This window comes from Lactuca sativa, chromosome 4, assembly GCF_002870075.4.
Source record: "Lactuca sativa cultivar Salinas chromosome 4, Lsat_Salinas_v11, whole genome shotgun sequence".
Lineage (NCBI taxonomy): Eukaryota > Viridiplantae > Streptophyta > Magnoliopsida > Asterales > Asteraceae > Lactuca > Lactuca sativa.
Window position 1 is genome coordinate 394555424 of NC_056626.2, and position 12998 is coordinate 394568421.

The following is a 12998-nucleotide window of genomic DNA, read 5'->3' on the forward strand; positions in this document are numbered from 1 at the left end:
CTTCCATGCTTCTAAAGGCTAGAAATATTTTAGAGTATTTTAATAAAAATGCTTTAATGAACGACAGAACCTCTGCGAAGGCTTTAATGAATGACATAGCCAACACTTCGCCGAGGGTTTAATGTGTCAGTGGAGGTAGCTCTGCGGAGCATCTTTGGCCCGTGCGATATCGTACAAAATTCATTGATCCGCGGAGATTTCATCTGTCCGCGGAGCTTGTAGAGGGGTGCTCCGCGGAATACATGTCTATAGCCGGAATTTTGGATTTCTGTGACTAAATTTTGAAATCAACCCCCAAAAAATGTCTATAGTCGTCTTTTTTTCCCAACTTATATTGTTATATAGATAAAAGACAAAACTGTAAAATTGGTCTCAGTGGTTTGCAAAAAACTGTGGATATGGTTCAAAAAGTTTCCAACTTGCATGAAAGGTCCAAAATTAAGAAATTTTTGTGATTTTAGTCCAAAAAGAACTTGAAAAATACAGTTATATCTTTTATTTTCTTTTTCATAATTTTTATAATTATTCTAATACCTTTTTAACTTATAAACAAATATAAAAGAAAGGAATTACCCTCCCCCCTCTTTCCCCTTCACTGTTTTCTTTCTTTCTTTCTCTCTCTCTCTCTCTCTCTCTCTCTCTCTCTCTCTCTCTCTCACACACACACACACACACATAGAGTATAAACAGTCACCCTCTTCGTCTTCTCTGGCCATCCCTCCAAAAAACCTTAAATCCATAATCAAACCCACATATGGTGGCTCATAGATACGATGAAAGTTCAAAATGCCCCAAATCCTCAATTTTTTTTTCTTTCGGTTTTCTCCAATTCCATGCATACTACAAGAATCTTCTAGGCTTAGGACTTTGTTTATCGTCTCTATGGATGAGCAAAGTAATCGACCCGGCTGGAACCGACCCGAACCGGACCCGGCCCGGGAACCGAAGATGACCGATCATCGAGAAATAGCAACATACGGTTCCAGTTTTTTCCGGTTCTACCGGTTCCCGGTTCCATAATCCACAAGAATATCGTCCCGGCCCGACCGGTTCCATCGGTTCCGGTTCGGGTACCGATTTCGGCCGGTTCGCCAGTCCAAATACTCATCCCTAATCGTCTCCAATGGCAAGCTTCAAAAGAAAGTATCGGTCCTACCACATTTTCAGATGAACCCAGATTCAAGATTCAGTTTTTAAAGATCTTAATGAGTTTCAAGGACATTTACCAAAATCTTTGAGTTGATAACATATAGATTGGACCTGTTAAGATTAGGCTTCTCCATCTTAAAGATTTAAATCAAGATTACGATTCAAGAAGCGAAACACCCACACTTGGAATTTGAAACCCGGTTGAAGATAAAGAAAAGAGTAGTACATTCAAAACGCATAAACTTTAAAAACGTACAACAAAGCTGTAAAAAGCATCAACTAAAACTCAGATCTCCACATATAAAATCGAAAACCACACACATCGTCGACCTTCAATTCACCTCAGGCATCAAGAACTTACCACAAACAACCATCGTCATATCCACAACTGCATCCACCGGCAACTACAACTCATCTCAGATCTTTGATTGTATGTGTATTGAACTGAGTTGAAAGCTTGAAAGAAAAAATCTCGTTCAGATCTTGTTAATTGTGAGGGACCAGATGACGATTAAAAAGAATAAAATCTAAAGGCATGGCGACCCACAGTGCCAAAGATGTATCCATATGGAGTGAAACAACACTTCATCAATGAGATGCGATTCCATCAAGGTTTAATCCGTTAATGTTAATGGTGTCAGGAAGAACAATGGATCAAAAAAATGTTGCAGGTTCTTATTTTTTATTTGTTAATCAATGATGGAGGTTGGGTTGGTTTTTCCCTTTAAATTCTCAAAGTGTGTATGTATGATGTGTGTGCGTGTGTTTGAGTTGTAGATTAATCGAATAAATATTATCTATAACTTCAATGTATGTATGTATGTGATTTTCTTGTGTATGTATGTATGTATTTTTCACTTTTCTTGCATATGAGAGAGAGAGAGAGAGAGAGAGAGAGAGAGAGAGAGAGAGAGAGAGAGAGAGAGAGAGAAAAGGGGTACAGAATGGGTGTAGGTGGGTAGTTTTTGATTTTTTATTAAAAAAAAAAGATTAATTCAATAATAAGGAAATGTTAAGAAATCCAAAAATAAAATTAAAAGGGTAAGAAAGTCTTTTCAAGTATTTCAGAGACCAAAATCAAAGAAATTCTCAAATTTTAGACTTTTTAAAAAACTTTTTTTGACCTTATCCATAGTTTTTTAAAACCACAAAAACCAATTTTACAGTTTTGTCTAGATAAAATGTTATGGTCACGATACAAAATAATTATAAAGGTAAGAAAAATGGAAAACATACTATATAACTATACGAAAAAGGATTACAAATTTATATCATTATGTCGATAAAATGAAATGATCTAAAATTCTCAATGATATATTCATATTTATGTCAGGTATTACATATAACAAAAACGTACTTTATAATGACGATCTCAACAGCTTATGCTCGGTTTGGCATAGATAACTTAGCATATCTTTTGAGTTTATTGCGATTTAGTTTTTTATGTTTATCGTAGGTTAAAAACTAGCATTATGTTAAGCTATTTGAGATATATTATTTATAAACTAGCTAGCATCAAAGCCATCAAACACAACTTTAATAAAAAAATAAAAATCAGTTGCTAAGATCAAAACTGGTTATTACACAGTTACAGGTTATAAAACTCATGTTCCTTGATTTGCTCATATAAGTTGGTTTTGTTTTGAGTTCACTCCATATATATACTCTACATATACCGATTGTTTTCTTGTAAACCATAACCATAACTAATCACAATAAGTCAAGTAAAAAAACAGTGTATTGTAACATCTTAATAAACAAAAACCAAATCAAGTAAAAAAAAAACAGTAAAAGATTAAGCATCGTCTACCCAAAACCAAAAAAACATCTTCACAAACCTTCAACTGGCCTCCGTTTCTATTTCTTTCAAATTGGTATATGCCCCCTCTTCAAATATATATATATATATATATATATATATATATATATATAAAGCATCTTGCAAAGAGACTAAAAACTTGGTGGGTGGGACAAAAAAATTGCAATTTTATGTCGGTATTAGTATCACATTACCAATATCAGTCTCAGTTCAATGCATGGCAAACACAGTGTGATAAGGTTATGTAACTATGTTATGACCTAATAGATGAAATATGGTAAGAGGTGGATGAATGATGGGGAGGGTGAACATGGGTTAAAATATAACAAAGGACAAGCACACAAAGGCCTAGAAGAAAGAGATGATGTAATTAAATAGTGAACATTACAAAGTGTCAAAAGGTTTCTTGGAATTTGGAAACATTTGATTGATTATGATTTAAGAAGTAGATTCAAGGCACAGGTTGTTTGGAACTTAAGAAATCAAAGCTTATGGTAGAGTAATAGTAGTAGTAGTAATATTTTTCATCTTCAAATGGCAAATGGTAGGTAAATTTTGCAACACTGGTTCAGTTCAGTTCAGTTCAACTGGTCCTCTGGTGGTTTTAGGCTTCAGGCTTGGCTTGGCTTGGCTTGGCTTGGCTTCAAGTGTCAGCTGTTTTATCGGGAATAATGGAAGAAAGGAAACAAGGTTAAACTTAACCATATGCATTTACTACGGGTACTTTATTCCTATTTCCACACACACACTATCTCTATCTCACTAAATCTAAAATTTGGTATAAATAATATATCAGCCTTTGGAATTGGAAATTGGAAACGGGTAATAAATTCATATTCTAAAATCGTAGACATGGAAAACAACAAAACTAATAAATGATAAACTAAAGGTCTATTTACTTGTGTATGTACATACTTGACTTCAACATAAATATAACATGGAACAATTAGAAGATAACATGTTATTTTTATTACTTTTATGCAAATGAGGCTTTTTTTATTTTGAAACATTTAATTTAAATGATGAATTAAGGGTTGTTTGATATTCCTCTTACTTACTGTTTGATACCACAATTAGAAGCCCTCTGATTTGGTTTCGGTCTTATATATGCGGTTTTGTAAGAAGTTGTGTGTGACTGATTCAACAACAACTATCAAACATCCCCTTAGTATTTTATTACTTTTATGCTAATGTTTCAAATGGTAAATTACATTTTTGGTCCTCCACATTTCACTTAAATGACTATTTTTGGTCCCCAACTATAACTGTTTTTTGCAATTTTAGTCCCAAGAATATAGTCAATTTTTTGGAACAATGACCAAAGACATTAAAGTAAGGCCCAAAACTGCAAGAGAAACTTTTTTGGGACCAAAAATGTAATTTTTCTATTTTTTAAATTTAGGCTAAATTACATTCATCATCCCTGTGGTTTATCCAAAGTTACAGTTACTGTCCCTAAAAGTAAATTTTTGCTCAAGACTGTCCTTTGGTATAACTGTGTTCTAGCTTTGATCATTAACCAATATAAAATAACTCTTTTGCCCTAATTTTATATTATTTAACTTTTTTTATTATTCATTTAGTTTTTATATTATTATTAGCTGGGAAAAATGGGTCAATGGTTTTCAATGGAGGAGGAGGCGAAGTAGTGGGTCTCCCTTGACTTAATGATAATATAAAAAGCAAATGAATAATAAAAAAAGTTTTTAAAAAAATCAGAAAAGGGCAAAACAGTCATTTTACATTAGTTATAACGCAAAACTGAAAAAAAAAATTAAACCACAGAGTGATGATGAATATCATTTAGCCTTTAGTTTATTGATTATGTTTCATTGATATTCTGAACTAAAAAAGTTACGTTTAAAAATTATGAAGTTTGTAATTTCTAATTTTTTTTAAATTAAAGAAAAAAATCAAGATCTTTACTCACCTTCAATAACCATAATCCCTCCGCCTAGAACTAGGGTTATTATCTCGCCTTGATAACCTGCCAACACAAAATTTATTTATTATAAATAATAATACTTAATAAATTTTTAAAAATAAATAATATTTCTTTTATATATATTATATACTTACCCAGAACTACCACTGCGACCTGAAGAATAGCTACCATACGCTCCATACGAATCACCACCACTTCGTCCCTAAAAAAATATTATTAAATTAATTAGCATAAAATGGTTTTATTTTTATATATTTAAATATTTAATACCTGTAAGCTACCACCATAGCTTCCATATGCATCGCCAGGTGGCAAATCAGTAGATGCATTATTATGATTATTATTATTATTATTACTATTATTATTATATCCACCAGAAGAATAAGAATGTCCTCTTCCATGATGTCCTTTTGAAGAATCTCTACTTTCATACTTTCCAACATCAGCCACATCAGGTGCTACAGGAAGATATGGAAGAACTGGGACAAATGTCGATAATGCCCCTTCTCTTTCAAATAGATTTGCCCTTAACCTTGATGTCACTTGTAACAGTGCGTCCTTTGCAAGATCAAGATCTGCAGAAATCTGATAAAACCAAAAGGGGTAGTTTGGTAATTTCACATTCAGAAAAAACTTTTGTATACAGTACACAGCACACGGCTTACCTGTACCATCTCATCATCACGGTCTGCAACTTTTGGGAGATTCTCTTTGGAAAGTATTCGAATATTTGCTTTTGTAATTCTTCTTATTTCTGTGATTATTGCTCCTCCTTTTCCAATAAGGCATCCGATTCGAGAAGTTGGGACAAGTAATCGAGTGGTGAATGAAATTAGACCTGAATCTCTCTCTACTCTCTCACTACACCTTGGTTGCAAACGTAATGCAGCTTCTATAGCTGGAGAAAACGCATCTTCAAATGCCTATAAATTACATAAGGGTAAAAAGGTCATTTTGCATGAGTCAGAAAATAAATACTCAAACAAAGACCAAACTTTGTGAAACACAGGGACCATTTTTGTAAACTTGATAATTGGCAGGGAACGGTTTGGTAATTTTATGAAACACATTATTATTATATACAATAAAAAAAACAACTAGACTATGAATAGTACAATAGTTTGGTCCCAGTATAGAAAATAAATTACAAAATTTGTCCCTTTAATTTACAAAAAAGGTCCCTGTGCGTTTTTTTTTTATGTTTGGGCTTTAGACTTTGACCATAAAACTTTCGTATGTTGACAAGTTTGGTCCCTGTGTAGAAAACAAACTCTCCCTGTAATTTACAGAAAAGGTCCCTACACATTTTTATTATAAAAAAATTTTCATTTGTTTAAATAGTATACTCTTTGGTCCATGTGTTTAAAAAAAATTAGAAAAAACAGTCCATGCCTAATAGAAAATTTACAGATTACCCCCCCCCCCAACAATTCTGTGAAACACAGGGACCATTTCTGTCTGCATAGGAAGATAGGGTCCTTTTGTTTAAACTACAGAGACCGTTTTTGTAAATTTTTGAGTAAATTACACGAATGGTCCCTATGGTTTAGGGTGATTTGCACGTTTGGTCCCTAACTTATTTTTTTAACTCGGAAGGTCCCTACTGTTTGTTTTTGTTACGCGCTTGGTCCCTATCTTACCTAAAAAAACTATTTTGCCCTTGATTTTTTAATTTATTTCAATAAATACACCCCCAACCCCACCCCACCCCACCCCCTACCTACCCCACCATCTTTCCCTATTTGAATAATAGTCCTTTTAGGTAAGACAAGGACCAAGCACGTAATAAAAACAAACAGTAGGGACTTTCCGAGTTAAAAAAATAAGTTAGGGACCAAACACGAAATTACCCCAAACCATAGGGACCATTCGTGTAATTTACTCTAAATTTTTTGCTACATAGGGACCATTTTGGTAAAAAGAAATTCTTGGCAGGGACTGTTTAGGTGTATATATATATATATATATATATATATATATATATATATATAGAGAGAGAGAGAGAGAGAGAGAGAGAGAGAAATAGAATTACCTCTTTGGCTGAAATAGATATTATGCAATCATCTGCTTCAGTAGCTGAATTATCAACTTTAATAGCTGCACCAGTTTCCTGTCTAATTTGATTAATTATAGCACCACCTTTTCCTATGACACCACCAATGTTTCCAGTTGGGCAAATCAAACGAAGATGAAATTCCCTTGGAGAAGAATCCTCACGTGGGCCCGGGTAAAACCCACGTGCCCATTCACCACCACTTTCACCCTTGTAACCACCATATGCACCCATAAGTGGGGCCAAACCCATGATTGGTGCCCCCCCAGGTGTACCCCCCATGAGGGACCCACCAGAATGGTATGCATTATTAGCATTAGGTGTGGAAGAAGATAGCAGGTGTTGAGATCTTGATGGGTTGTCATGGAGGCGTGTTGCTATTTGGAAGAGTGCTTTTCTTACTATAGATGCTTCACCTGATATCTGTTTCATGAGGAATGTTTAGAATCAAGGACAGAATTGTCATTTTCAAATTACGAAATAAAGTATAAAGGAAACATGTAAAGAAAATTGTTTCCTTTTGACTTGATGGGTTACGCTAAAAAAACCTGATTCATACAGTTTTAAATAGATGAATATAGTTGTTAAGAATGGTGAACTTTGTGAATAATGTAAGGGTAAAATGGTCATTTACCCTTACAGTTTAGTCTCATTCATACAGTTTATTAACTATATTCATCAATTCTCACGCTAAAATTGATGAATATAGTTAAAAATGGTGAACTTTGTGTATAATGCAAGGGTAAAATGGCCATTTAGTCTCATTATACAGTTTATTAGCTATATTCAACAATTCTCACGCTAAAATTGATGAATATAGTTAAGAATGGTGAGTTTTGTGAATATTGTAACGGTAAAATGGTCATTTGGTCTCATTCATACAGTTTATTAACTATATTCATCGATTCTCACACTAAAGTTGATAAATATAGTTGAGAGTATGAACTTTGTGAATAATTGAAGGGTAAAACGGTCATTTAGTTTCATTGATATGGTTTATTAATTCTAGAAAAGAAAAAGACCTTACGTATGCATGACTGATTCTTTTTAACACTCTACAGTATGTCTTAATTGATTAAGCCAAAAAAAACATGGCTTAATGTATTAAGACACTAACCTTTTTGCTTATATGCCCTTCTTCTTTTTCCTCCAACTCCTCTCCCATTAAAACTAATGAAAAATGTGAAATTTGCTTTATAGAATGTAAGGGTAAAATGGTCATTTAGTCTCGTTCAGAAGACTCGTTCAGTGTAGAAAAGAAACTTGTTTTATAGAACATAAGGGTAAAATGGTCATTTTGTGATTTACCTGCACAAGTTCATCACTGCTTAATGCACAAGCAGGCAGGTGATTATCTTTCATGATCCGAATCTGAGCACCAGTATCAGTTCGTATAGTTTGAACAATCTGTCCACCTTTTCCAATAACACATCCAATTTGATCTGAAGGGACAAGAAGGCGAACTGTAACTTGTGGTGTTTCTTCAGGATCCATGTCATCTGCCAGGTCATCAGCAACAACTCTATCATAGACTTTGAAAAGAGCATCCATTGCTGGACACACTCGTTCATCAGGATCATCAAAATCATTTGTTTCATCACTCGTGCTATGGATAGTCACCACACGTTCATCACACCCTGAAACTGTTTCTCCAATTCTGATTTTTGACTTGCTTTCGGATCTTAATTGCTTGATTATATCACCACCTCTTCCCATTATGCTTCCGATTCGCTTACTAGGACATAAGTAGCGATACACAGTGTCATCTGAGCCAATAGAATTTTGTCCTCCTCTATCATCACTGTTGTTATGCCTCTTGCTTCTTCCATGATCACTGTAATCAGATTGAGAATGTGAACGTTTTCCATGACTACTTCTTTGCCCAGCCATGTGGTGCAAAAATATGTACCTATTATAAGAAATCAGATCCATGAGCATATTCATATTGAGGAAGAAGAAGTAATTGGAAGTTTAGAAAAGCATGAATGAATGTGCTGCAAAAGTGAGTATCTTTGGGTTACTAGAGGATTGCAGCATTAATAATCAGAGTTAGATGAGGAGTTAAGAAGTTAATGAAAGAAAGCTGATTAGCGAACTTATCCCTAATCAAGCAATTATCTGATTTTGTGATTCTTTAAGCAACAATAATCAAATTGAACATGGGTACCATAAATGAAGAATGTTCTAAGCAATGAATTAATAAAACCGAAGGTCAAAAAGTGAAAAAAAAAAAAAAAAAAAAAAACAGACACGATGATCGTTTCAAAGTCTTTGAGCTCCGGTCAAGATCTAGATCTGGAAACAGTAAATCGCCGGTAATATTTTTCAAATCTAAATGTAAAATATTACAAAGTACGAGGAAAACTAATACAGGAATCATTGAAAACCACTACAAGATGCAACCTTTTTTTCTCTAATCGGTCTGTAAACTAATCTAAAATATGTACTATTAACATTCGCGATGATAAATGCCTGAAAACATATATTTAAATATTTCATATGATTCCTACACAAATCTAATAGCTTGCAAGACAAAAAGGATTAGAATTTGATACCTCGTTTAGATTGCAGAAAGAATTGTGCAAATGGCGAGGTCAACTCGACGTTGTAGATTCAAGAGAGAGATGAACACCTTCTGTATTTTGGTATTTCTAGGGTTTCTGACTATCGATCCAAAAGTCGTGCACGGAACATATAAAATACACATAAACCGACCCCTAACAAATAAAACCCTTATTTTCTTGATTTAACAACAAACTATCTCATGTCTAACATTAAAAGTTTTCGACAATTATGTGGTTCGTCCCTCTGATTTGCCATAGTTTCCAAAAATTGTACCTCTTATCCTTTATCTATTTAAAAGAGACGCTTTCACCTTTTTCAATCAACTTATTCTAATATTTATATATTTTTATTTTTTATAAATAAAAGATAAAAGATAAACAGATAAATAAGAGTCTCTCTCTTGTATGTTGGTGTGTATTTTACTAGACCTGTTGGGTTGAAAGGGTTTGACTCTAACCCGACCCGTTTAATTATTGTGTTGTGTCGTGTCAATCTATTTATTTTCGTATCGGTTTCGTGTCAAATTTCAGATTAAGATTTAGACCTTATAAATAGATTGTGTCATGTCGGGTTGAAATATTTTAAAGGTTGGAAAGTAGGAGTTGTGGAGGCAAAAAAGAATAAGTGAAACACTGGAGTTATGAGATGAAATGACAAAATTTATAATAAGTTTAAAAGGAAAAAATGAAAAGAGTTATGAGCAAAAGGGATAGATGGTGAGGATGATTAAAATTAAGTAACTTTGAAATTTTGAATATTACTTCTAATTATTGAGTTTGGCCTACTGCAAGTCTATAACATATAATATATTTATAAAAATATGAAATTTATAATAAATAATATATAATTAAACAGGTTATATTTGAGTCATCTTCGAGTTGAAAGTTTTGACCATAACCCAACCCGTTTAATTATCATGTCGTGTCGTGTCAATCCGTTTACATAAACGTGTCAAAATCTCTAACCCTAACCCGCTAATTTCGTGTCGGGATTTCGTGTTGTGTCATGTTTTGTCAGGTCTATATTTTACTACTAGTAGTTTTAAATTTATATTTGCACTTAATCACAACTAGACTACTACATAATTAGGCAAGTGTACCTATTTGTTTGACAGTATACAAATGATAAGAGCGAGTTGTTGAACACTTGGAGAATAGGTATGATTCTATATTAGAAATACCTACGACTAATTAAACTAGAAAAATATTGTAAAAGTGAAGGTTTTTCTAATTTTAAAGTTCTGAAACTTCTAATATCAATTCAAATAACTAACTAGCAAACGATTACTTAAACTAAGCGAACAGAATAGAAAACGATGAAAATCACGATTAAAAGAACACTTCCGTTTAGATTCGATTCACCTCTCTCTTATGGTTGATTTCTTTAATAGTGCAATGCATTATTTAAACGGTTACCGAATTATATAATGACTAATTATCTTGGGCGGATTTCCTAGTGCTAGTAATTAATGAACAACTAACTTCAATGATAATGCAATTAGTGAGCACATAATTAATTAAATTCATTTTAACTATGAACAATATGATTTAGTGATGTCTTATCAAATGAAATGATAATCAATCTAAGCATATCATGGGTTATCTAATACTCTTTAACACAGTCAAAATTAATTATCACTATTACCTAACACTAGGATTGGATCAATCTCTAGTCCTAACATTTTAATGATCATAACTCAATTAAGATTCAAGTTAATGTAATCAGACTGATCCTCTTAACTACACATAACTTGGTTATATGCAATAAAAATCATAACTTTAGCATACAAGCTAAACGATCAATTGAACACAAGTATTAACCAAACTAAATAAATCAAATATCATCGAAATCAACACATAGTTTTCAAGATCATTTACTCTAAACGAAAGTTTAGGGTTATTAGTTTATAACTAAAGTAGAACTCACTAAGCATTTATGCTTACTGTGTTATGTGTTGTGTGTTTCAGGTACCAGTGAGGATCGCGGGAAGGCGCCGACATGATTTGTACACACTGGCAGCAGATTATGTTTTTTTTTTTTGAGATTCTGGGATATATTTTATTTGTGATGACATTTGATACATGTGATTTTGGGAATATTAAATGGGATTATATTGTGTTTGAAAAATGAAAAATTATTTTGAAAATTCACGTTGTTATAAGTTGGTATCAGAGCCTTGGTTTGAGGGATTCGGATGCACCTTCGGGAATATCTGAACTCAAACCGAGGAATTAAGTAGAAAACTTTCATAAAATAAACAATTTTCTAAAAGAGTAAAAGATTTCGAGACAAGCAGAACGGAGCAGTGTGTACAATCAGCCAGCGTCCGAACAGTGATTTCCCAAAATACCCTTACATTATGTGTTATGAGATATTATATGATATGTTATGCATACTAGAGTAGGCTAGGTATTCATATCTAGGACTAGAGAGTGACCTGATTTGTGATGCCTTAGCCTAAGAGATTTCTGCTATTATGAGATACTTCGAGAGTGACTAGGTAGCAACGAGGAGCTTATGAGTGGCTTAATGGAGGGTAACATGTGTTTAGCGAGATATAGAGTACTTGCGACCTGGGATCCTAGGAGGAGGACTTGGAGTGAATTTTGATGCGTGGTAGAAGGTAGTATAGGGCCTGTACTACTGGAAACACCGGATCAGTGAGCAGTCCAAGTAAGAATCCTTGGGGTACTAAGGAAGTTGAGTAGGATTGAGTATCGAGTGCAAGTATACTTGAGAGAGTCTCTGATTTATTTTGTGTTGTGTTTCAGAGACATCATGGAGGGGACACGCCACAACCCAGGAGGCAGTGGTACCAGTGGTACTAGTGATGAGGAGATCCGCAGGATGATTCATGAGGAGGTGGCCACAACCATTCAAGCTGAGATACCGGAGATGTGTGGGTCTATTAAGACCACTTTGATTGAGACATTTGATGAGCAATACGCTGCTTTGACTGAGGGGGCTGCTGCTGCCGCCACTGCAGTTGTTGCTGCTGCGAGGCCACATGGGGGTGACTCGTTGCTGTACCGGGAGTTCAGCAACACGAAACCACCAGAGTTTGATGGGACTCAGTATATGATAGTTGTGATGAGGTAGATTTCTGACATTGAGGGATGCTTCTACACTTGTCTTGTTCGGAGCATCTGAGGGTACGGTTTCGCACTGAACCAGCTTCGCTTGGGAGCGAAGGACTGGTGGAAGTTTGTGACAACTGACTTCTCTACCGCAGAGCTTACAACGGTGAACTGGGAGAAGTTCACCACCATGTTCCGAGATGAGTATGTTCCCCCTGTGGAGAGGGAATGTCTAGCCCATGAGTTTTTGTCCCTCAAGCAGGGGACGGAGTCTGTGATAATGATTACGAGGATGTTTCATGAGAGGGCGATGTTCTGCCCTGAGCATGTATCTACTGAGCAGGCACGTATGAGTCGGTACTTGAGTATTCTGAGGAGGGACATACGTAA

General features: G+C 34.4%; 1 protein-coding gene across 1 annotated transcript; it reads right to left on the minus strand.

The window, feature by feature from the left end:
- Positions 1–3317: 3317 nt before the first annotated feature.
- LOC111911309 (RNA-binding KH domain-containing protein RCF3) lies at positions 3318–9704 on the minus strand. The gene is made up of 8 exons (XM_023907104.3): positions 9522–9704; positions 8275–8875; positions 6946–7389; positions 5579–5836; positions 5184–5498; positions 5048–5115; positions 4899–4955; positions 3318–3622 (listed from the first exon to the last, which is right to left on the minus strand). Exons 2-7 carry the CDS (start codon positions 8854–8856, stop codon positions 4901–4903), a joined length of 1722 nt encoding a protein of 573 aa, XP_023762872.1. The 5' UTR covers positions 8857–8875; positions 9522–9704; the 3' UTR covers positions 3318–3622; positions 4899–4900.
- Between the last annotated feature and the right edge of the window lie 3294 nt (positions 9705–12998).